This window comes from Hemicordylus capensis, chromosome 6 (assembly GCF_027244095.1).
Source record: "Hemicordylus capensis ecotype Gifberg chromosome 6, rHemCap1.1.pri, whole genome shotgun sequence".
Classification (NCBI taxonomy): domain Eukaryota; kingdom Metazoa; phylum Chordata; class Lepidosauria; order Squamata; family Cordylidae; genus Hemicordylus; species Hemicordylus capensis.
The window spans coordinates 16513683-16538836 of NC_069662.1; the positions used below are offsets into that span (position 1 = coordinate 16513683).

The following is a 25154-nucleotide window of genomic DNA, read 5'->3' on the forward strand; positions in this document are numbered from 1 at the left end:
GCAACCAGGAAGATAAATATTCTCCAAGCTGAAAAGTTTATTAGAAATATAGATTAATATAAAAATGCAAACCAAAAAACCTCATGCCTAACAGAACACATTCCAAGCAAGTGGATGTGAACTGGGAATACTGAGGCCCCAATCCTAGACAGAGACACCAAGGGATTCTGTCAGGATTCCTGACTAGTTGCACTGTCCAACTAGGTGAAACTTTTTAACAGTGGCAGGGACACATACCCATTTCCCAGCCTCTTCCTCGGTTTCATCTTCTGCCCTATAACAAACTTCCTTCTGCTCTCACTTTTCCAGAATTCTTTTCTTCTTTCTACTCAATAGGCTTGTAAACTGTTCTGCATTCATATATTCTTTTGGCAGAGACAGCTGCCCCAGAACAGGTCACTTGCTCCCTATGTAGTTGGGCACACCCCCTGCTAGGCTACAACTCTAATAGATGGCACAATACCATATGGCACTGGACGGAAGAGTCCCCCTGCCTCCCTGCTCCATGTGAGGCACTGGTGGTCCAGTTGTGCGAATGCAGCAGAGTGCAGAGAATGGGCAGCTTTGGGACACCACAAACATTCTTCCTCTTGTGCTCATGAGCCACAGAGCTGAGCCAAAAGGGGAGCAACATGGTGCCAAAGCAGGCAGCTTGGTGATTGGCCAGGTGGCACTGAGCGACACCCAACCCCCATTTTCATGGCAGCAATGTCTATGCTGGGAGGCTGAGCCTAGATCAATGGAGGATGAGACAACAGTCACACAAGACCAACTGTCTCAGGGGCAGAGAATAAAGAGGACCACAAGAGAAGTCGGGAGTGGTAATGGTGGTTTGAGAAGATGCCCACTAATTTAAAGGAGCAGGTGCTTCTGGGAATACACAGGAGAGCACTGACTCCTAGGGAGCACTTTCCTCTGTACAGATGTAGGCTTTGCTCAGTATTCTTCCTCCTCAAACAGGGCATCCAGCTCAGCCAGCCGCTGCTGCAGCAGCTCTTCCAGCTCAGGTGGCTGAGGCTGAGCCCTCCGGCCCCCTGCCCAGCGTCTTCCTCGGGAACGGGCTTTGCGCTGCTTGCGGGGAAGGCCCCCCTCTCTGAATTCCATGGCCCTCTTCAGCTTGCGTTGGCTGGTGAAGATAAGCGCTCCATTGCGTTCCAATGGAACCTCGAAGATGGTCTCAAATGACCTGCACAGAAAAAAAGGAAGGAGATAGGATGCCACATAAAAAGGAAGGGGGAGTTTCAGAGACACCCAGTCTTGAGGCTAGCTTGGCAGTTTGTTCACATGATCGAAAACTGGGTAAGAACAACATCCTATCCAGCTTCAGGAGCTGTGCAAGGTCCTGCTTTTCAATCATGTGCAAACAAACAATTAGGTAGGAGGGGAGGGGAGTGATCAGGTGTGAGAGAGGAGCTGGGTAGGATGGCACTGTCCTACCCAGCTCTCATACCCAGGATTTTGACAAGGTAGGAGGAAAACCTGTCCTACCCAGCTCCTGCCTCACACACAACCACTCCCACCTCCTCCTACCTAGACTGAAAATGGGGAGTGTACACAGCTCCTACAACTGGGTAGGACACTTGTCCTACCCAGTCTTCAATCATGTGAACTGCCTTACAGGCTAACTCCAGAAATTTGTGGCTGGAATAAATAGTGCAAATAATAATAATAGTCACACTCTGTATACTGTGCTCTGGTTGCAAAGAATGGGATTCTGTAGAAAATCAGAGTATTTTTGTAACTCCTGAGGTGGCACAAGGCAAAGGCAAGTGTAAATAAGGTTTGGAAGTCTGCAGGGATGAGAAGCCATGGAAAGATCAATTAACTAAAGTATCAATTAACTAAAATTATCAATTAACTAAAGATTTTAAAAACTAAAGACAAAAGAAAAAGCTCCATTTGGATTCAGAGCCTTCAGCACTAACTGCTCAAACATTAAACATTGCTCCCACAATCTTGAGAAAATGGCAGTTTTAAATTAAAAGCAGGGCTACTCAGGAAGGCAACAGCAAGCACATACTTCTAAGCATATTGAGGTGCAGAAGGTCCACAAAGCTGCAACCATGGAAGCAGCAGGGGTTGGGAGCTTCATGCAGAGGCTACAGAAGTCATGTATCTGAAGCTGGATGGCCACATTTCAACCACACATTTTAGTGAAATGCAATCAATAAAAATTTACACATGGTACAGGTGCTGAAACTACAGATAGCTGACATTTCATGTTATTTCTTTTTGGAAAGTCCTGCTCCAAAAATAATTATTCTCCAATATGAAAAGCCCCCTGAGCTGTACCCTCCTATATGCTAGAGCAGCGGTTGGCTCTCCAGCTGTTTTTGAACTATAACTCCCATAATCTCCAGCTACAATAAACTGTGGCTGGGGATTATAGGAATTGTAGTTCAACAACACCTGGAGAGCCAAGGTTGCCTGCCACTATGCTAGAAGCTCAGAAACTTGAAAGGGTTTGCACCGATCCTCTCTGTGCCCTCCATTTGTAGCCGCTGCCGCTGCCACCACCACAGCCACATACATCTTCCCCCCATCCGTTTCTCTGTCTTTTTCTTTTTAAACAATCAATTTTGCACACATTACAAGAGTTGATGTTTATTGCTTGAGGATACCAAAGACAGAATCCTGGGTTCCTGGTCAACAGTTAGTTTGAAATGGTCAAGCAGGGGGTGTTATCTGTACATGCAGCAGTATTACTCATAAAAGCACTGGTGTTTTGGGAGAGAACAGAAGCCAGCAGCCTTGAAAGTGGACATCCTCACCTCTTCTCTGTGGGTGTGTGGTAGTTCTTGTTTGTGTAGATCTCCTCCAGGCTGAACTCTTTCTTGTTCAGCCTGAGAAAGGAAAGAAACCTCATCACCCAGGGAAGACCTGGCCACTACGAAAAATGCACTCTCTTTAGGGTCAGGGTTGTTGGTTTAGCTCCGTGATGTACCTACAGGCATCTCCTCTCAGCAAACCTAGGTATCCTAGCTACCTTCTTCTCAAAGAGACTGCCAACTGATTTCTTAGCTTGCTGTTCAGTTCTATTCTACCCTGATGCTGCAGCCCAATCAGGCCTTATTTCCCCAACTGAAACCTTCCTGAAATCCCAGTTCCAACACCTCCCCACATCCTATAGCCTACACTCTCCTGAGCTCCCAGAGTGCTCATCTCTAACCCACCAGCTAAGTGGCTCAAATGCCCAGTTACTGATCTCTGTCAGAGCAGTCCTGGCATTTTTCAGATTGAACGGAAAGACAGGTGATCTCAACCAACAAATCATTAGCTGCAGACAGCCTTAAATCTTAACTAGTAGATTCCATTCCTCTCTCACGCAGCTCCCACCCTCAATGAAATCATCAGGCCCAGAGGTCACAGTTATAGTCTACCAGACCCATCTTTCCTCCAAGTGGTAGGAAACATGGATCCTGAATTCCCAGACTAGATCAAAATCTCACCCCTCTCCTCTTACAGAGAAGGCCTCCTCATCTGGTCCTCACCTGACAGGTCGAGGAAGCCCCATGGGGGTGAGGTTTGCTTGCTGCCTGGCAGGCGTCCTGCGAATCCTTATGCAGGAGACCTTCCCTATGGTGTTGTCTTGAGAATCCTGAAGGTTTTGGGGGAGACAAGGGAGACTGCAAGAGGGCACAACTGTGCAAGATAAGACAAAATCCAAAACAGGACAAGAGTCACAGCCACCCATTCTTCCCAGCGCAGCACCTTTCGGCATGAACCCTGGGCCAAGCAGCAACTGACCTTCATCTCAGCCTCCGAAAGCATCATCTGCTCCGAGGCGAGTATCTTCGAGTCGTCCATGTCCAGGCCAACCCCAGGCACCCTCTGGCCACCTTCTGGGGAGGGGGAGATGTCCCTACAGGGGCAACGGGAAAACCACAGAAGTGAGCAAGTCAGAGACATTCCCGATCTTCACCTCCATCTTGGCGAGGGATGGAGCAGGGACCGAATAAAACAAACTGTTGAAGCAGGGCCACCATAATGAGAGTGCAAAGCACTATGGGGAAACCAAGGAAGTAGTGTATTCATGCCCATGAGCCAGAGACCCAAAGGACGAGACAACCCATCCCATTAGACTCTAGCAGTAGTCAGCAAGTGGAAATGCAAGAGTCGGGCCTCAGGCAGAGTCACACTGCTGATCTTTCTGGCCAAATGCCATATACCCTGAGTATGTGTCTGGGAAAATGACCTTCCCAGCCTGCTGCTCAAGAACCTGACAGTTGGGAAGTGCAGGGCACAAAACAAAAGACCCTGAACACGCAAAGCACATGCTGTACCACTGTGATATGCCATCTCTGTATGCAAATTCTTTATCCCATCAAGATGTTAAATTAGGGATCAGAAAAAAGCATGCACTCACAAGAAGCACGGCTCGTGCCTTTTTAGGAAGGGTTGCCTCAGATTCTGAGCCTGGCTCTACTATTTCTGAGAAATAGCAAACAACAAGGGTGGAGGCAGGAAGGAAGAAGGAACTTTGTACCTGGAATGAGCCGGGTTGGATTCGAGGCAGCAGGAAGGCACAGGGGAGGAGTAGGAGGAACCATCACAGTGGGGAGCGTGCACCGAGGGACCGAGCAGGAGGCGCGCAGGGGACGTACAGAAGGGGTACACTTCCTTGCGTAGGCAGGGCGGGGTGGGACGGCCCAGTTCTCGGGACACCTCCAGGCTACAGACTGTATGCCGGCGCTGTCGCAGCTGTGCAGAGTGGGGAAGGGCTGTGGGGGAAGCTCGCCATGAGCAGGCTCCCGGAAAATCGGGGCAGGAGTAGCTGCGTCCAAGGCGGGGCTGAGGAGCAGGGTCCCCTTCATTCAGGCGCCACTGGCGAATAGGGGGCCGCCCGCTCACCACCACACTGCCCGTCTCCTCCTCTTCGTGGTGGCAACTCCTCTTCCGGGGTCGTGGTTCTGAAATGGCAATTTTCACCTCAATGTTGACTCCTTGGCGTGGGGTTCCCGGTTGGGCTGCTGCCTGGTCCTCATTTGCCTGGGGGCGCGGCAGCAGCGTGGGGGTTCCCTCGGTGGATGGAAGGGAGGGCTTGGAGGGACTAAGGAAGATGTCAGCAAAGGCCTCCAGCTTGGAACGCATGGTCTGGAAGACAGGGACCAGGCCCCAGGGCCGGAAACAGGGGGCCACAGATGGACGCAAGAGGGTTGAAGCTGAAGGCGGCCAGGAGGAAGGAGGTTCAGCTACTTCAGAAGAGGCATCTGATGGGAGGGGAAGAAATGGCATGGTTAAAGCAGGACCCAAGGAGTAGATGGCCATTTCCTCACAACATGTTTGCTATCCTGAACTTTTGTAGGGCCAAATCACGCAGACATTTCAATGTCTGCTTACTGGAGAATCCCAGGTCACCAAGCCATGCATGAATGTTGTGTGAACTCAGGATTTTCCTCTGATCCCAGATCTGCACCACAACTTACCCACCAACATTTATCTGAGATTGTTAATCTTGGATCTAAAATCACCTGTTTGGTCCTGGTTAAATGTTAGATTTTTGCTGCACCAATTTGAGATCGACAAAAAATGTCAGAATTCACACGACACGCTCCACGTGAGTGCAATTTCCTGGTAAGTGGGACTTTGAAATGACTGTGTGAACCACTCCATGGTTTACTAATCCCTGCAATCCTTACCAGCACACGGATACCTACTACTACGACAAATATCTATATGTTGCTTTTCAAAAGAAGTTCTCAAAGTGGCTTACACAGAAACATAAATAATAAATAAGATGGTTCCCTGTCCCAAAAGGGCTCACAGTCTCAAAAGAAACATAAAGTAGACACCAGCAAAAGCCTCTGAAAGGATGCTATGTGGGAGCTGGATATGGCCAGTTGCTCTCTCTCCTGAGCGGGGAGAAGAAAATCACCGTTTTAGAAGGGGCCTTTTTACATAGTTAGCAGGGGTTGCCCAACACACAATCTCATCATCCTCTCTTAGTACTCCTAAATCTCTGGGCAGGGCTGTGTATCCTGTGAGATGACATCAATCCCGCCCCATAATTCACTGAGAAGTGTACTGACTGCCATCAAGACAGCTGTCTGCAGGAAAAACTGTGTGGCAGCCTCCAAACCAGATGTTCTGCTCTGCTCCCAGATTGGTCTGGGTGATGGGTGTTTCCAGGGAATAAGACTTGCCCATTGCCCAGCTGTCACCACCATGAAGGGCAACACCAAAGGGTATCCAACACAGACAGGAAGCATCAGGCAAGGAAAGGTGTCTGCTTGTTCGAGGGCAGGAAATCTCCATCTAGAATCCTGCCTGCACTGAAACTAAAAACAATCTGGCTCAAACAAGTTTGTGAACTGCTTTGATCGTATTATAGAAAAGCCGCCTACGCATCCTGTGACTAACTAACCAGCCAGCTTGATGACCTAAATGGTGGAATGGCAATGGAATGCGGCAGCCAGGTTGGTCTCTGGGTCATCTCGGAGAGACCACGTTACTCCTTTACTGATGGAGCTACACTGGCTGCCAATAGGTTTCCGGACAAAATACAAAGTGCTAGTTATAACTTATAAAGCCCTAAACGGCTTAGGCCCTGGGTATTTAAGAGAGCGTCTTCTTCACTACAGGCCCCACTGCCCACTGAGGTCATCTGAGGAGGTCCGTCTCCAGTTACTGCCAACTCGTCTGGTGGCTACACAGAGACGGGCCTTCTCAGTCACTGCCCCGAGATTGTGGAATGCACTCCCTGCTGAGATATGATCCTCCCCAACTCTGGCAATTTTCAAAAAACACCTGAAAACCCATCTCTTCACCCAAGCTTTCTAAGCTTCCTAAATTTGTTTAGGTTTTAATCTCTGGGTTTTTAAAAAAATTGTTAAATTGTTTTAAGTTTTTTGTATATGTTTTTAACTTGATTTGTGTTATTGTTAACTGCCCAGAGATGGAAGTTTGGGGCGGTTTACAACTTTGATTGATTGATTGATTGATTGATTGATTAACAAACAAACAAATAAATAAATAAATAAAATATACAAGTCTTTTAAATATACAAGGTTACATATGGCAAAATGTGCTCGTATGCATTTGACTGCAAATGTTTTCAACAGCCTTGAAAGGTTTTGAGATAACCACAGATAACCCAGCCGGTTTACAAACACACCCCTTGACATTTGCACAGTACTGAAATGCCCCCTTGTGCTAAGGGAGAGATGAACAGCACACAGTACCAATCCAAAGTCCCACCCACCTGTTGGATGACAGAGTTCCCGCTGGCCTGATGGGGTGGGCCTTTCCACATTTGGAGCAGGCGATTGGCAAGGTAGCACCAATTGATCACTCCTAAGTAAGAGAAAACACAGAGAAGTGATGGGAAACCTCCTTTGACCCTTCAGGTCAAGATGTTGCAGACCAGAGGTCTCAAACTGAGGCCCTCCAGCTGTTGTTGGACTCCAGCTCCCATAATCCCCAGCCACAATGGCCAGTAGCCAGGGATGATGGGAATTGTAGGCCAACATCTGCAGGAGGGCTGCAGCATGAGATCTCTGTTCTAGAAAGACCCAGGGAGGAAAGTCTACATTTCTCTCAAGAGCTGACCCTTTACACCACAAGGGAGTTTGGGAGAGTACAAGAGGCCACTCTCAAGGCTCATCAGTTTACTTGCAGGGGAAAGAAGACGCAGTCAGTCCCATGCCTTCCTTGGTTTAGGGGTCAGGGGGGCACTCACCCACAGGGGGATGGGGAGGTCTCCAGCTTCTCCTTGCCAACATCGGCCTCCTGACAGCAAAAAAAGGCATCTGAACCGAACTATGGACTGAGCCATTACCCTCTCGCTCCCTCAGTATGATCTGCCCAATACCCACCTCCCTTTTCCAGGCTGCATTCTTCCCCAACTCACCAGCGCTCTGTTCAAGGAGTCATCCAAGCTGATGGCCAGGATCTGCCGACGGGCCTTCTCCAGCGGGGACACTTTGGTCACTTCATTCCCATTTGCTAGAGGTGCCCCCTTCTGGAGACGCTGCCTCTTGGCTTGCAGGCGCTCCGACTCACAGCAGTTAGGGGGAGGCAGCCTGTGGCCCCATAGCTGCCGGCATGCATGAGCCAACTTCTCTTGAGGCTCTTGACAGGGTGGGGAGCCCCCCTTTGGGGGAGACGATCTGGAAAGGGCAGCAGAAGGAGGTGGGGGTGGGAGAAAGACAGAAGACTTCAGATTAGGCGCTCACTCCCACTTCTTCTCTCCAGCTTGAAGGGTCCTTACTCACCTGCCTACAAAACTGCTTTGACCCTTTGCTGACCAAGAAGTTCCCTCTTCATTCGTATAGGTCAACTGGAGGGGATTTTTGCTGGGAGACATGGCAGGTCTTTGCAGAGGTGAGCAGCCTTGTGGAGACTCCTGGGGATAAAGAGACACTCCCACGTTTCAAACAGCAGAAGAACGAGTAAAGAGGTCTTTGTTCCCTTCCCTCCATGAGCCTGTTTACACAAGAATTCACTCATGGGGATAAGCCATCCTTCCAGGTACCTAATCCAGTCCCCTAATCCAAGCAATGCAACTCTTCTTCTACCAGAAAAGAGAGGACCAATATCCAGTGGCGACTGGAGGTTCCTGAGATTTGGGGTGGGTGGGGGGTGGCGCTAGGCAGGGCAGGTGATGGGTTGAGCCACAATCGTGGGCCGCTGCGGAGGCAGAGCCAAGACTAGGTGGGTGCCTTAGCAATAACTGACAAAGTGTAGATTTGTAGCTCATGAGTGGGATCAAAATACAGACACACACAAGCACACAAATCTCAATTGCTCATCAGCAGATATACAGAGAAATATGGAAAACATCAGTTGCATTCACAGGACGACAGTAGCATTGCCCTACACATACAGGAAAAGAACTGTACAAGACATAAGTAAAGCACAGACCAGCTACAAAGGCTGCTCCTGTGGATAGTAAATGCATTCTGAAGTCACCAGGGCAGCTCTGCCTGCCTGATTAGTTAAAAAATGAATACTACTACTACTACTACTATGTAACAACAAGGAAGAACTCTGGGCCAGAGTGGTACAGCAGTTAATGTGCTGGACTAGACTGGGGAAATCCAAGTTCAAATCCCCATTCAGCCATGAAACTCACTAGGTGACTCTGGGACAGTCATTTCTCTCTCAGCATATCCTTCCTCACAGGGCTGTTGGAAGGATAAATGTAACCATGTGCACCACTCTGGGCTTCTTGGTGGAAGCACAGGCTAGACAGGTAAATAAGCCTCAGGAAAAGCAGCTACAAAAGTGGAGAACAAATGAATTCTGAAGTTACAAGGGCAGCTCTGCGTGCCTGTTTCAAAAAAGCATACATAAATAAAAGAAAAAAATCACAGGTTTTTTCAAGGATGCTTGCTGCAGCTATGAACCATCTTCTGTAACTTAAGAGGACAAAATGGGAAGCAAAAATGCATGGGAACGCCACCTCTCTACTCCACACCTGCTGAACAGCTGGACATCACTCTCTGCCTGCCCTGGGTGCCACCTTAGCCTGGGTGTCCATCCTAGCAAGCAACAAATGTTGTTCATAGAGATCACTTCCTTAATCCTTGCCCAATGAACCATAACCCCCAGTGGACATATTAAATGTTACAGATGCTTGCCACAATCCAGAGAAAACCTGGGTAGTTCTCTGCATAAAGAAATGAAAGACTGTGCCGTCGAGTCGGTGTCAACTCCTGGCGACCACAGAGCCATGTGGTTTTCTTGGTAGTATACAGGAGGAGTTTACCATTGCCTCCTCCTGCGCAGTATGCGATGTGAGCCAGCGTGGTATAGTGGTTAGAGTGCTGGACTAGGACCGGGGAGACTCGTGTTCAAATCCCCATTCAGCCATGATACTTGCTGGGTGACTCTGGGCCAGTCACTTCTCTCTCAGGCTAACCTACTTCACAGGGTTGTTGTGAAAGAAAAACTCAAGTATGTAGTACACCGCTCTGGGTTCCTTGAAGGAAGAGCGGGATATAAATGTAATAATAATAATGATACCTTTCAGCATCTTCCTATATCACTGCTGCCTGATATAGGTGTTTCCCATAGTCTGGGGAACATACCAACAGAGATTCAAACTGACAGCCTCTTACTCCCTATGCACAGCAAATAGATTTTTTAATTTATTTACTTTCCAATACAATCCATTCCTGCTCTATACCACACCCACATGGAAAACCACTTCATTTGAAAAGCAGCTTGGACTCCGAAATCCATGCTTATGCCCTAAAAGAACTTTCTGGCTTCTTATGCCAGTTTCTAATCTAATTAGTCCAGTCTAACAGTTTGTTGTTCCTTTCAATGTTTTATGGCATGATATTTTGGGAATAGGCCATAACACTTTGCACACAGATCAGAGAGCAAGAGAGAGAATGTAAAGATTGCATTCCTCTCCTCCAAACAAACACAAAGCAGCAAAATATCGGCCTTATCAACAGCCAACCAACCAGCCTACCTGCTCTCTAACCAAAATGGTGATTTAATTCGTCTGAATAGCTAAAAGACAGTGACTTCCCCAGCTTCTGGGCACTTTGATTGGCTGCCCGATGAGTCCATCAGCCTAGTCTCTCTCTGATTGGTTTATAGGGTGGTCCTAGGACCGCCTACTTTGCAAAAACAAAAGTGAGCATGCTTATTGGCTCCGGCCTTATTAATAGTAGTTTTTAAAAGATCTGGGGCTTTTCATTATTCTTTGAGGTTGGTGCTGCCACTGCCTATCTCACAACTCTTGCAGCAGCTGCAGGCAAGAGCAACTGGGGAACAACAAAGGGAAGCAGGAGGCACACAAAATAGAGACAGAGACAACATGGCTGACTGATACATTTAAGGTGAGTGCTGCCCACTTTGCCCATAGATAAGATCTATGCCTGCCAATATCATAGGGCACAATTTTCCTGAATGAATGACAGAAAGTATTATGGGAGCTGCAAAACACCATGGGAAAATTAAAGAACTAGTGTCTTTGCTCCTGTTGTAGCCCTTGTGAAGAGCTACCTTTCTAAGAGGAAGGGAAATCATTCATTGGTATGTAAGTGCAGTGGATAAGAGGGGTGGCAGCTATAGCCCCTGTCCTGAAATGGGCTAGGGGTGGTCATTTTGGGATAAATTAAAAGGGAACTCTAGAGACACCTCCCCTGCATTCAAAAGGAGGAAATAAAAGCAAGGTCAGGTAGGGTTCTAAAACCTGGGTCTCCAGAAAGTATTGGACTACAACTTCCATTATCCTCCATCACCATGGCCTTTGGCAACCCAGGTTTGGAATCCCTGAGGTAGAAAATCTACTGAACTTGGCACGTGGTGGGAGGGGTGGTCATTTCCAATGCAGAGGTAACATGATGCCACAGAAGAGATGTAAGGATCTCCTTCCTTGATCCCTGACCAGCTGGGTCCCCTGCTTTAGCACAGCCCACTGGGAACCACTCACATGCCCCAGCCCATCTCGTCAGCATCTTCACCTGGGTTGTGGAAAAGTCCTCCAGGTCCACCGCCAGCACTTTCCGCTGCTTCTTCTCCATGGGAGATGCCATATGCCACAGGGTTTCTCCAGCCCTGCCATAGCCTCCGTTGCTGCTCTTCTCCGCTATTGGGGGTGACCCCTGCTGCAGCCGTTGCCGCTTGCTAGATGACTGGCTTGTCTCCCCACAAGGCGGGGGAGATGCTCTACCTTGCTCAAGGGACTTCAGGGACAGGGTTGGGGATTCCTGCTCCTCAAGGGAAGGCCTGAAACGGAAAAGTTAAATAGAGAACCTCATGGCAATAACACAATTTCTCCTTCCTCTGACCCACTTGAATTTCCAGCAAGGACACAAACTAATCTCCCACCTGTATATGAGGATTCGTCGTCGCCTGACGTGCCTCTGAAAGGCAATCACTGGCTGAGGGTCTCCCTCAGATAGCCCTTCAAGGAGGGGCCGCTCCATAGCTGGCTTCAGGAGGCAGAGACCTCCACCTCCCTGGGATCAGGGGTACGGAGGCCACCCCAGAGTGACCCATCAGCTCCACATTTCTCAGTTCTCTGCTTCAGGGAAGAAGAAGAAAAGCTAATTAGACTGCCACATGCCTAAGAGCCATGAATCGAGTTCTGCCCAACATGGTGTTCAAGTTCAGTGATCGTAGTAATCTTGGCATTTATATAGTGCTTCTGTGTCCACAGTGCTTCACATTTATTACCTTTTCTGCAGTCTTTAGAAAAACCCAGATACCCAAGTTTGGGAACACCCACGTTTATAAGGTAAATAAATACTACTACTATTTATATACCACTTTTGAACAAATGTGCTCAAAGCAGTTTACATGTATCTATATCCTGCTCTTCTTTCAAACAGCCCAGAGCAGTGTAGAGATGTGAAGGCCTGGGGACGGGGGGGGCGGGGGGGGAGACCAGGAAGAACACGCCTCCCCCACCCCACCCCGCACAGGGGAAAAAACTCTTTTTTTCCTGGAAGGGAAGTAACTGGGTTTTTCCAGGCCTTCACATCTCTAGAACAGTGTACATGACTATGTTTATCCTCACAATAACCCTGTGAGGTAAGTTAGGCTGAAAGAGAAGTGGCTGGCCCAGAGTCACCCAGTGAGTTTCATGGCTGAACAGGGAGTTGAACCTCAGTCTCCCTGGTCCTAGTCCAACACTCTAGCCACTATATCACACTGGCTCTCATAGAAAACTAAATATTACCCTCACCTGGTGGGGGGGGGGCTGAGGCCAAGAAGAAGCGGATTGCCTAATGCCACCTAGTAAGTTCATAGCAGAGGTGGGATTTGAAGCAGGGGCTCCTTGATTCATAAGTTCTGCCTCTCAGACACTACATTATGCCAACTCTGAAATGCTCTTTTATGCCACATTAATCTGGAATATACAATAGCTCCTGGTTCTGTTCTGATAACCCACAATATAGGTGAAAATCAGTTCCACCTTGAAGCTTCGAGGAAAGAGTTCACATTTGCTAGTGAACTAATACTTTAGGGATGGTTAAGCGTTGGGAGGTATCCAGCTCTTGTTAAATGCCCTCATGAAGATGGGCTGGCTCAAATATTTATCCCTCCAGTAGTGCTGAACAAGCCCTCTGGAGGGAAAAAGGCACATGCACAAGAGGGGCTAATTATGCCTCCCCTTAAAGAGGGTAATTATAAATCATTAAGAGTCATGGAAATAGCATGTTAGCAACCACCTTAATCCACCCTTCCTCCACAGACTTTCCAGGATAACCAGACTACAAACTGAGATGGCGAGGGGAGGGTTTCCTAACACAAGAGAAATGGTTTTGGCAAACACCTTAGTACAGTGTGATGTGCAAAACTAAACGGGCACTTGCTGAATGCAGATGAGGGGCACCAAATTAAAGAGGCAAATCAGAAGACATGAAAGCCACAAGAGTACGGACTAATGCAGCAAGCAGGGAGAAGGGAAACAAAGCTGTGAAAATGCTGTGTCTTGAAAGAGATCCCAATTGAGAAACCCACTGGGAACAAGCCAACATCTCCGTGGATGCTGTGTCTCCACGGATGCTGTGTCTCCACAAAGGCGCCTCCTCATGCCTTTATCTTGTTACCTTCCTTTGTGGTTAGAGTGTTGGACTAGGAACACCTGAGTTCAAATCCCCATTCAGTCATAAGACTCAAAGGGGCAACTCTGGGCCAGTCACTTACCTTTCAGCCTAGCCTACTTCACAGGGATGTTGAGAGGATAAAAATAACCATGTACCAATAACCATGAACTATCTAGGCTTCTTGGAGGAATTGTGGAATATAAATGTGTTGTGTGTTTTTTTAAGGAATTGGGGCTTATCCAAAAGTGGCAGCTGGCAAGAGGTTCAACAAGCCCATGGGAGGAGAGCAGGCTGAGCAATTCCATCTGTTGCTGCTGTATGATGACTATCAAGAAAATAAAAAGGATGGAGCCTTATCAGGCCATATTCCAAGATGAAATAATCAGGGGCAGGAAAGATTATGAGCAAAGAAGTAGGTGTCTTTACGGTTGACACCAGCAGCAAGATTTGGTAGTCTTGGCCCACACTTAAGTTTACAAAGAATCAAACCAAATAGCTTTCAGTGCTGTTCCCTTCAGTAAACACCCCTTAAATTGTACCCATCCAAACACCTCACTCTCTAGTTTACAACTGTAACCTAACATAATAACAGCCCTGCTGGATCAGGCCCAAGACCTGGCTAGTCCAGCAACCTGCTTCACACAGTGGCCCACCAGATGCCTCTGGGAAGCCCACAGGCAGAAGTCGAGGGCATGCCCTTTCTCCTGCTGTTGCTCCCCAGCAACTGGTATTTAAAGGCATCTTGCCTCTTGAGGCTGGAGGTGGCCTATAGCCCTCCGATTAGTAACCACTGATAGACCTGTCTGCCATGTATTTATCTAAGCCCTTCTTAAAGCCATCCAGGCTGGTGGCTGTCACCACATCTTGTGGCAGATAATTCCACAGGTTAATTATACATTGTGTGAAAAAGTACTTGCATCTGTAGGGCCAAAATTTCTTGGCAATCAGTTTCATGGGATGACTCCCGGTTCTAGCGAGAGGGAGAAAAATATCTCTCTATTAGGGATATACACCAGAAGCACAGGGAGGCTGGGGGCGGCCTATGTGTGGCCGCTGCCATGGCCCCCTCCCCCCCGTCTGATGTCAGACGCAGGGGGCCGGCTAGCCACGCCTCTGCATCTGACGTCAGATGTGGGGGCGTGGTCTCCCCCCAAACGGGGCTGTGTGGCCCCATGTGGAAGGGAGATAGGCCCATGCTGCATTGGGCAGCGCGGGCCACAACTACTCTCCCTTTCTTAAAAGCAGGGAGAGCCATTCCAGCTGCACTGCCAACACAGCGCAGGCCTATCTCCCTCCCAAACGGGGTCGTGCAGCCCTGTTTGGGAGGGTGATCGATCGGCCCTGTTGCGTTGCCAGCAAGACCAGGAGCGGCTCTCCCTGCCTTTAAAGCAGGGAGTTGCTCTGGCCACGCAGCCCCATTTGAAACCAAAATAACACTCCCCACATCTGACATCAGAGGAAGGGGGAGTGTCTGGGGCCGCACTCATGGCCCCTGATTGGTGGCGGCCCAGGTTCTTTGAACCCGCTCACCCAATGGTGGCTCTGCCCCTGATGTACACAAAATGCTTCATGCATATCCAAGGGGATGGGGAGGGGTACATTAAAAGGAGGTAGGCAGGTCGTACCTGTTCTTCTGTGCTCCACACCACTCCATCACGGCACTGTCATTCTTTAAATCTAACTTGAAAGCAGCAGCTGTGCTGCTATCCCCTTTAAACTGCCGTGTCGAGCTGATGGGATGTTGTTCTCAGCAGCCCTTGCATGACGTTGACACACAATTAGCACTGACGCATGTGCCGATGCCATTTGCATGTTTGACAACAGCATTCTGACCACACAAATGGTGATTCATGTGTCAATGCCATTTGCATGCCGAGCAGTATCCCATCAGCTCAGCAGTTTAAAGGGGACAGCAGCACAGCTGCTGCTTTCAAGTTAGATTTAAAGAATGACAGTGACGTGATGGGGCGGTGTGGGGTGACAGCGGCTCAATGGAGGAGAAGGTATGACCTGCCTACCTCCTTTTTTAAAGGTACCCCCTGCCTGCACTGAAACATTTTGGCTGCAGGAGGCCAAATCATTTTATCATCTCTCCAAAGAGGCGTTGATGGAATTCATGCACATCCTTACTCTCTATCAACTTTCTCCACACCACGCGTGATTTTTAGAACTCTATCATGTCTCCTTTCAGTCGTCTTTTTTTCCTAAACTAAAAAGCCCCAGGTGTAGCCTTGCCTCGTAAGGAAGGTGCTCTAGGCCCCTGATCAACTTGCTTGCCCTCTTCTGCATTTCTGTCAACATTTTTCAACAAGCTGTCCACCACAACCCCAAGATCTCTCTCCTGGTCAGTCACTGACAGCTCAGACCCCATCAGCATATATGTGAAGTTGGGATTTTTTTGCCCCAATATGCATCACTTTACACTTGCTTACATTGGACCGCATCTGCCATTTTGTTGCTCACTCCCCGAGTTTGGAGATATCCTTTTAGAGCTCCTTGCAATCTGCTTTGGATTTCACTACCCTAAATAGTTTCGTGTCATCTACGGATTTGGCCACCTCACTGCTTACCCCAATTTCTGATTATTTATGAATAAATTTAAAAGCACTAGTTCCAGTACAGATTCTTGGGGAAACCCACTTCTTACTTTCCTCCATTTAGATAGGGTTTCCATGCCCCCTGGAATTCTGGGTATCACCCAGATTTTAAGCATCTCACCCAGATGGCTTAGCCCACCCAGATTTGCCTGGATTTCAGCTTTCATTAAAAGAAAAAGGGAGCAAAGCTAAGCTCTAGCCCTTGTAGAAGCGGAGTTATGGAGCAAAACATGCAGGCACTATTCTGTACAACGGAGGGACTTGGATTAAGAGAGGAAGAGCACAGGAGGCCAGCTGGGAGGGTTTCACTTTCACAAGTATAGTAATCCCATGAGGAATGTTGTATTGTTTGTTATCAGTAGGGCATCTCTATGGGCAGTTGAGAGGACAGCTTGCTTTTGATGTGAATCACTGCCTGCCTACCAGGCTGTGTATTGTAATGTTTAAGGACTTTCTTGGCTTTACATGCAATGCATGCCTACTTAGAAGTAAGCACCATTGGTTTCAATCAGATCTTCTCTCAAATAAGTGTGTACAGAATTGTAGCCTTAATTAAAAAGCTGTGCATTTTTTGTTCTATTGCTGCTGTTAATATGTCAAGGGAAATAGTCAGGCAAAGATATCTTCTCCAACTATTTTGGTAGATATCCAGAGCAAATACAAGTCAACTGGAAAGTGCAGCTGCTAATTTGCATATGCAAATTATTTGCAAGCCAATTTACATAATATGCAAATTAAACACCCAGATTTGGAGAGCCAGAACATGGCAACCCTCCATTGTGAAAACTGTCCACTTATTCTTACATTCTGTTTCAACCAGTTACCAATCCACACATTTTCCTGTCCCCTTATCCCATTACTACTATGTTTTCTCAAGGGTCTTTGATGAGGAACTTTGTTGAAAGCTTTTTGAAAGTCCATGTATACTATGTCAACTGGATCATCTTTATCCACTCACCTGTTGACACCCTCAAAAAACTCCAAAAGGTTGGCAAGGCAAGATTTATTTATGCAGAAGCCATGCTGGTTCTCCTTTAGCAGGGCCTGTTCTACATGCTTATCAATTTTATCTTTGAGAATGCTTTCCATCAATTTGCCTGCAACAGATATTAAGCTAGCCAGCCTGCAATTTCCCAGCTCCTCCCTGAATCCCTTTTTGAAAATCTGAGTTAAATTGCCTACTTTCCAGTCCTCTGGTTAAGAGCCTAAGTCTAGGTATAAGTTACATATTTTTGCAAGGAGGTTGGCAATTTTACATTTCAGTACTTTAAGGACTCTTGGGTGAATACCATCTGACCCTAGCGATTTGTTAATGTTTAATTTTCCAGACAGTTTATAAGGTCATCTCTCAGCACCTCTATCTGACCCAGTTCTTTAGCCTCTGTCCCTGAAAAGTTCTGTTTGAACACAGGTAGACGCTCAGTATCCTCTGTCATGAAGACAGATGCAAAGAGCTCATTTAGCTCCTCTGCAATCTCCATATCGTCCTTAATAATCCCTTTCACTCCCTCATCATGTAACAGACCAACCACCTCCTTGGCAGGTTTCCTGCTTCTGATGTATTTAAAGAAGTTTTTGTTATTCCCCTTGATGCTTTTAGCTACATGTTCCACAAACTTTCCATCTCCCTTATTGTTGCCTTGTATTTCTTTTGCCAGAGTTTTGTTCCTTTCGGTTCTCTTCATTTGGGCTGGCCTTCCAATTTCTGAAGGAGTCCTTCTTCCCCTTAATAGTTTCCTTGACTTTACTTGTTAGCCATGCTGGCATCCTCCCAGACTTGGTGGTACCCTTCCTCCTTTTTGATATACATTCTAACTGGGCTTCTATTATTGTGGTTTTAAATAAACTCCATGCATTCTGGAGTGAAATGTCTTTCTGACAAGGGGTTGAACATGATCGTCTCATGTTGTGCATTCTCCCACTTACTGATTTGCTATTACTATTATGCTGGTTTGCTATTACTATTATTTATATGCTTCTTTGCAGCAACCACCACAAAAGTTCTCAAAGCAGTTTACACAGAAAAAGAACAATAAGGACATGGTTTCCTGTCCCCCAAGGATTCACAGTCTAAAGAGGAGCACAAGGGAGACACCAGTCACAGCCACTGGAGGGATGCTATGATGGGGTTGGATAAGGACAGTTTTTAATTGTTTGATTTATATACCATCTTTCATCAAACTTATCCCAAGGCAGTTGCTCCCCACTCAGTTTGCTAAATAGCAGAGAATTGTCACTCTGAAGCGTACATCTTTGCCTCCTTCTACCTTTCTGTGGCTCAGAAACTCAGCAGGTGGCACCTTGTACCCCTTACCATCTCAACTGGAGAGCATGTGGGACATATTTATTTATTTGATTTCTATACTGCCCTTCCAAAAATGGCTCAGGGTGGTTTACACAGAGAAATAACAAATAAATAAGATGGATCCCTGTCCCCCACAAAGGGCTCACAATCTATAAAGAAACATAAGATAGACACCAGCAACAGTCACTGGAGGTCCTGTGCTGCTGGGGGTGGAGAGGGCCAGTTACTCTCCCCCTGCTAAATAAAGAGAATCACCACATTAAAAGGTGCCTCTTTGCCAGGTCAGCAGGGATAAAATTGATAAGCATATAGAGGGAAAGGGATGATCATAGGGCAGGGCTAACATCGACCCAAAGATCTGAATTGTATTCTATACCAGTTCTAAAGAGTGAGGCACTGTCTGGAATATGGACATGTCACAGTCCCCTATCAAGAGGCACTATCATGCAGAGGAAAGGGCAGGGAAAATTGCACTCTACCCAGGATTGCCCTCCCATCCCTTTCTTCCCACACAATCGTGCTTCTTCACAGCCTACTAGGGTCACACACACATACACCCCACTGTTTGTCTTTCCTTTGGGTGTCATCTCCTACACACCCCAAGAAGATCCATCGTATCCCGCACTCCCACCGACCTGCCCCACTTCTTTTTCTCAGTCTCCCAGATACTGCACACGCACAAACAGGCCCCCCTTCTTCCCTCCCCATGCACATTATCGAAATCTCCCCACCGCTTCCCGCAAACCCTTTGCCAGTGTGCCACTACCTTCACCCTCCCTCCAGTTCCTGGGTACCTTGACCCCCTTTTCTCGTGCCCCCAAGACCACCCCCCCACCCTACATACTGTCACCTGGGGCACGCTTCCCCCATCCCCTTCCATCCCTCCCTGGAAGCCAACTATACCTCCCTCCCTTTGATCGTCCCCCACCCCTCTCCACCGCCTCCCAGGTATCTTCCCCCACGGCACACAGCTTCGATCTCGTCCCCCTGCATCCTCTTAGCAGTCCCATCAGCCACCAGGCACCTCCTCCTCCATGCTCGCCCCATTCCACCCCCACTCCGCGCCACCGCCACCTCCTCCTCCTCCTTGCATCAACCCCTGGGTAACTCACCTCCAACCCCCCTCTCAGGGGCCTCTGAGCTGTCGCAGATAAATAAACTAATAAATGAATGTTTTAAAAAAAAATACTCCCCAGGTTGGTGCCCGCCCTGGTTTCTTCCCCCTCCCTCCTGACCAGCTCTTCTTCCTCCCTTTGCCCTTCTCCTACCGGCCGCCCGACACTATCAGTTCCGAACCGGGATCCAGCCATCCAATAACAATGGACCTTGCTTTCCACTGTAGCCAATAAGCAGTCGCCTTCTTTGCCGAAGTCAGACGGCTAAAGCGCGGCCATCACGGCTTCGGGCAAAAAAAAAAAAACAAAAAAGTTGATCACGGGCTGGTTGCGTTGCAAGAAAAGCTGGCGTGGTCGCCATCTTGCGTAAGGGCATGCGTGCCGCTGAAGCCGAGGCTTCCGTCATCTTGGGCAAGGGCAAAAAAAAAAATATGAAGAAAGTTACGCGTACTGGGCGATGGCCATATTGGATGAGGGCAGATTCTATGTGACGCCGTTTAGGATGCTACCATTTGAGGGGACGACCAAAAATCGGGAACTTAAAGGAACCGCGTTTGCACAGTCCTGTTGAGCGTGATTAAATCAATCGAGTAATTTGGTTCCTTTCTTCATTTGGCAACGTCTTTTTGCCGTGTCTGCGGTTTTTAAGGGGGAAGCAAGCGTGTGTGCATGTAGATCTCAAATGAAAATTTATTTTTTTTAAAATCAAATGGGAGCAGTAGAAGGAAACCACAGTTAACTGTAACATCCAAAATCTTCTCCTCACCCTCATATTGCAGAGTTTGGGGAAATCAGTTGAATAATTACATTGTTTAACTTTCAACATTTCTGAAGAGATCGGTCTCTCTCAAAAGAGGCCACGTTAAGATACAGTATTTCCATTCTTAACTATAGATGGATGGACTGTATCTGCCAGCAGATTTTGTCTTCCTAGCTTGGCTGAAGAAGTCATGTTCAAAACTAAAAACTTTGCGGTGAAGGGGCACTGCAAGTACACAGGAAGTCAGTGGAAAAACCTAAATGTTACTCCACCATCTTCAAGGCTGTGTAATGCAGGACATCATTTTAATAAAACATATTTTGAATAAGAACCTGAAAAGTGCCACTGCCAAATTTCATGTCAGTCATTATTGGTCAGTTCCTTCGTCATTGGAGAGCCAGATTATTCTGCTTGGAGAAGTTGGATGTGACCTCAGTCACCCATGCCTTGGTGACATCCAGACTGGACTACTGCAATGAACTGTACATGGGGCTGCCATTGAAGATGGTTTGGAAGCTTCAGCTGGTTCAGAAGGCTGTCTCAAGGATGCTGGTTGGTGCATGTTCACTTTCCATTTGCTTCCGGGCTAGATTCAAGGTGTTAGTCTTGACCTTTAGGTCAAGACTACGCGGCTTGTGGCTGGGGTATCTGTTGGACTGCATCTACACGGCTTGTGGCTGGGGTATCTGTTGGACTGCATCTGCCCATACAAGCCTGCCAGCACCCTTCTGTTCAGCATCTGAGGCCCTGCACATGGCCCACCATTAACAGAAATCCAGTTGGTGTGGACTAAAGATGGGGACTTTGGGGTTATGGCCCCTCAGCTTTGCAATCGCAGCATGCTCCCTGCCTTGGGATCCTTAAGAAACTGCTGAAGACCCATCTCTTTAGAGATATATTTTAATATTTAATTTAGCTCCAGCTTGTATCTGGTGGGTTTTAATCTTTTAACCTGTAATTTCATATTTAGTTTTAACTGAGGCTTGTTTTTGGTTAATTTCTGTTAATTTTAAATTATTATAGTGTATAACGTTTATTGATCTTGTGAGCCACCACAAGTAGTAACCACCCACTAAATATTTTAAATAAATAATTAAATAACCCATATTTCATTCTTATGGAATAGACTACAGCCTGCACATTTTTTGCTTCGTATTTCCGTCCAAACATTCATTAAGAGAGGGGCATCGATATCCATGAGGGGGGACAGGTCCCTTTAAGAGCCTTTTCTTGGATATATAGCTTTGTATGAATGCAGATTTTTCTTTATCTATCGCATCTTCCCTTTGGTGCTATAATTCTTTCTTTCTTTCTCTCTCTCTCTCTCTTTTCCCCCAAATCCATTTTCCTTTCCCATTTCCTCCGAACTATTCCTTCCTGGTTTTGTGGTAGCAAGCATAACTTGTCCCCTTAGCTAAGCAGGGCCTGCCCTGGTTGCATATGGATGGGAGACTTGGTGTGTGAGCACATATTCTCCTCAGAGGATGGAGCCGCTCTGGGAAGAGCAGAAGGTTCCAAGTTCCCTCCCTGGCTTCTCCAAGATAGGGCTGAGAGAGATTCCTGCCTGAAACCTTGGAGAAGCCACTGCCAGTCTGTGAAGACAATACTGAGCTAGATGGACCAATGGTCTGACTCAGTATATGGCAGCTTCCTATGTTCTGTGTTCTCTCCTCTTCTCTTTGTCCCCTAAACTTATCCCCTTGCTCTGCCAGTTTAGGAAACTACATCTCCCAGGATGCTGTGCAGCATCGTTCCTCTTTCCCACAAATCCCCGCGTTGCGTCTATTGGGTGGGAAACCCTACTCTATTACGAGCTCGAGGAGGGGGTGCAGCTGGGCTCACGCCTGCCTCCTTTTCCTGCTTTCGCTATGGAGGCAGAGGCGCCCTCTGCTGCTCCTGCCCTCCGTCCCCCGCTGTGGCTCGGAGGATCGCCTGATGGCTCCGTGTACCTACTCCTGCCCCTTGCTGTCCCTGCTGGAAGATCCCTGGTGCTTACACCGGGTGAGCATGTGGGGCGTGGGGCGGGAGGAAGAGAAGGAAGGAGGGAGAGGGAAATCCCCGACCAGGGCTAAACTGTACAAGAATATGTTTCCAATACCAGTTATGAAGTAACTAGGGATGATCTTGTGTCCTTTGCTCCTGTGGGGAATGAGTTCATACGTAAAACCTGCAATCTTATCCACATTTTCCTTGGAGCAAGTTTCATTGAACACAGTGAGACTTTCTTTGAAGTAAACGTGCTGAGGATTGGGTTAAAAGTGTGCTTATGTGTATGAATAGTACTGACATTAAGGCATATCCTTCTGAATAATCCTGGCAAAAAAAATCCTTAGCACTGTTTGTTTCTGTTCACACGAATGCAGCCTCATTCTTAACCAATGGATGCTCCATTCCCACTGTAGAGATCTTTCTGTCTTCCCTTCCCATTCGCTTTTTCATTCCTAGAGAGATCCTTCCGCTTGGAAGTCTTAACCTGTTTCACACCATGTGCGAGTCAGCACAAGAATCTGAATGCAAGAGAATCCAGAGTGGAGGTGGGATGCAATGCGATATTGGATTTGGGCCTCCCCATGCCTAGTGGGTAGAGAAAGAATTGTGTTCCATTTTTAAAATAGGTGTTTGGTTTGGTAATCAAACTTCTTTTCTGTCCACAGCACATGGAACAAATCCTGCCTGGATTCTGTCTCTCTCAACAGAAAGTAAGAACAAAGCAGGAAATCCACAGGAAGATGATGCAGTACACCATGGGGCATCCCCAGTTAGCCCCACACATGGAGGAAAAAAGAGAATCCAGCAAGCAGGCTCTGCAAAAGACCAACCGGCTCAATGTAAAGGGGAGTTTAAGGATCCAGCAGGATCCTCACCCAGCAAGGCAAAATCCTATGACTGCTCTGACTGTGGGAAGAGTTACCGCAGGAGCACAGATCTCCTGAGACACCAGAGAAGCCATACTGGAGAAAGGCCTTATCTGTGTCTGGACTGTGGGAAAAGCTTCAGCCGGAGTTCAATCCTGCTTGAACACCAAAGGATCCACACAGGCGAGAAGCCATACAAATGTAGCCATTGTGGGCAAGGCTTTAGCCAGAGCTCTAACCGAAACCAGCATGAGAGGATCCATGGCAAGAAGAAAATGGGCAACCCAGCACGTTCTGGACCAAACTGGCAAATGGCTGAAGGCCAGAGGAGTGGGCCAAAAAACCCAGTAAGAACTGAAGACGGTTCAAGACCTGAGCCTGAATCTGAAGCTCAGCCCCCTTTGGAAAGCCCCTCTTGGAGGAAAAGGATGGCGATGAAGCACCAGAGAAGCCACCTAGTAGAGAAACCATATAGATGCCCTCAGTGTGGGAAGTGCTTTGCACGCAGCACAGATTTCATTCGGCACCATATCACCCATACAGGAGAAAAGCCCTATACCTGTGTGAAATGTGGCAAGAGTTTTACACGCAGCTCTGTCCTCATAGAGCATCAGCGGATCCACACAGGAGAGAGACCCTACAAGTGCAGGCTGTGTGGGAAAGGCTTCAGCCAGAACTCCAACCGTAACCAGCACGAGACAATCCACCAGACTGTGAAACCTCTGAGACGCTTCCTAAATGGCAGTGAGACTTTAAGCCGGGGCGTGGGACTCACTAGGCAAAAGAGAATTCACACTGCTGTGGGAAAGGCCTGACAGAAGTCCAAGGAGTGGGCATATTTGAGAAGAATCTGAATCTGCAATGTGTAGATTCAAAACAATCTGAAAGGGAATCCCTAGTGTCATGTGGGGAAAATCTTTTTTTATGAGAGGGAGTTGTCAGCTGACACCATTTTAAAATAAAATATATTATTTTTGCAAAAATCCCAAGCAAAATACACCTCTGAACAATATTATTACTGTCAGTAGGGAAAATTAAAAAGAAAGATGTTCCTCATACCATTTCATCAAACACATCTTGAACAAATCATCATATTCCCTTTAATATTCCATTGCAGAGAAGCCAATTTCCCCTTTGCATATACTTATGTGCAGCCTAATCCAATACATGTTTACTCAGAAGCAAATTCCATTATATTCAATGAGGCTTACTCCCAGTAAGTGTGCATAGGATTACAGCCTGCTTTAGAAAAGGAATCCTGACTTAGTTTAACACACACTTCATGGAAACACCATCATGAGGTGATATTGTTCAGACTGATTATGCTTACCTGCATATGGTGCCAAGCCATGATGAAATTTGACATGTAAACACATCCTAACAAATGTGAAGACTGGGTGCAGTTTGGCCATCTTTTGTGTGATCCGCAAAAAAACTGTGCAAGGAAGTCACACACTCTTGCCACATTCAGTGATGGTGTGGTTTGTTCTCCACTTCCTGCTTTTTAGTCATTACAGCAGAGCAAGCTTTTGTGTTTGCACAGAAATCTTGCATTGTGCCTCTGCCTGGCCATTGCTCTTCTTTACCCGTCCGACATCCACCACTCCTTATTAGAGTCTTCTTTCTGTTAAACCACTGTATCAGTATGTCATTTCATCCTAGATGCACTGCTGATTTTCTCTTCTACTTTCCTTTAGCAAAAACAAAATCTATCTATTTCACAAACCTGGAAATAATAAAATGCCTTTGAAGATGTGCAGAGTATATTTTTCTCTCCGCTGAGTAACCACAGCATGTTCTACATCCACCTCAAACATTGAAGTAGGGTTTCCAGGCCGAAAGCTATTCCTTAGGGGCAGGATTGAGTCCCAACAGTGCTCATTTCTGAAATTAGCCGCTACATATTTTTGAATGAAATGTTCATAGATCAACTTTTCATAAAATCAAGAGTTTAGGAGGGACCACAGAAAGGTACCCAGACTTAGAATGGATACTTCACCACCATCCC

At 47.2% G+C, this 25154-nt stretch overlaps 2 protein-coding genes and 1 long non-coding RNA gene across 11 annotated transcripts; 2 read left to right on the top strand and 1 right to left on the bottom strand.

Annotated features, from left to right (window-relative positions):
• Positions 1-17: 17 nt before the first annotated feature.
• PRR14 (proline rich 14) lies at positions 18-19874 on the bottom strand. Of its 9 annotated transcripts, none has more exons than XM_053261066.1 (12): positions 19685-19874; positions 11791-11986; positions 11424-11688; positions 8214-8344; positions 7850-8108; positions 7679-7728; positions 7202-7293; positions 4487-5210; positions 3748-3862; positions 3492-3598; positions 2772-2843; positions 18-1186 (listed from the first exon to the last, which is right to left on the bottom strand). In XM_053261066.1, the coding sequence occupies exons 2-12, from the start codon at positions 11886-11888 to the stop codon at positions 937-939; spliced, it is 2163 nt and encodes a 720-aa protein (XP_053117041.1). In that variant the 5' UTR covers positions 11889-11986; positions 19685-19874; the 3' UTR covers positions 18-936. The 9 variants fall into 9 exon arrangements, with proteins under 9 accessions (XP_053117041.1, XP_053117040.1, XP_053117044.1 ...); XM_053261065.1 differs by lacking the exon at positions 19685-19874 and adding an exon at positions 19529-19678 and having other exon boundaries at positions 11791-11983; XM_053261069.1 differs by lacking the exon at positions 19685-19874 and adding an exon at positions 19529-19678 and having other exon boundaries at positions 4487-4910.
• Positions 10560-14070, top strand: LOC128329590 (uncharacterized). The gene is made up of 3 exons (XR_008309716.1): positions 10560-10796; positions 12150-12199; positions 13740-14070. It is a non-coding gene; the product is annotated as an uncharacterized LOC128329590 (long non-coding RNA).
• A 2164-nt stretch (positions 19875-22038) lies between the features above and the next one.
• Positions 22039-24902, top strand: ZNF768 (zinc finger protein 768). The gene is made up of 2 exons (XM_053261089.1): positions 22039-22292; positions 22946-24902. Exons 1-2 carry the CDS (start codon positions 22160-22162, stop codon positions 23959-23961), a joined length of 1149 nt encoding a protein of 382 aa, XP_053117064.1. The 5' UTR covers positions 22039-22159; the 3' UTR covers positions 23962-24902.
• Positions 24903-25154: the final 252 nt, after the last annotated feature.

Bases quoted from the DNA above. Each gene is read 5' to 3' on its own strand.
- PRR14 (XM_053261066.1), bottom strand. From the start codon at position 11,888: ATGGAGCGGCCCCTCCTTGAAGGGCTATCTGAGGGAGACCCTCAGCCA. The intron at 7,729-7,849 runs GTGAGTTGGGGA...TTTTGCTGTCAG, and splicing joins ACTCCTTGAACAGAGCGCTG to GAGGCCGATGTTGGCAAGGA. The intron at 7,294-7,678 runs GTGAGTGCCCCC...TCTCTTACTTAG, and splicing joins ACCTCCCCATCCCCCTGTGG to GAGTGATCAATTGGTGCTAC.
- ZNF768 (XM_053261089.1), top strand. From the start codon at position 22,160: ATGGAGGCAGAGGCGCCCTCTGCTGCTCCTGCCCTCCGTCCCCCGCTG. The intron at 22,293-22,945 runs GTGAGCATGTGG...TTCTGTCCACAG, and splicing joins ATCCCTGGTGCTTACACCGG to CACATGGAACAAATCCTGCC.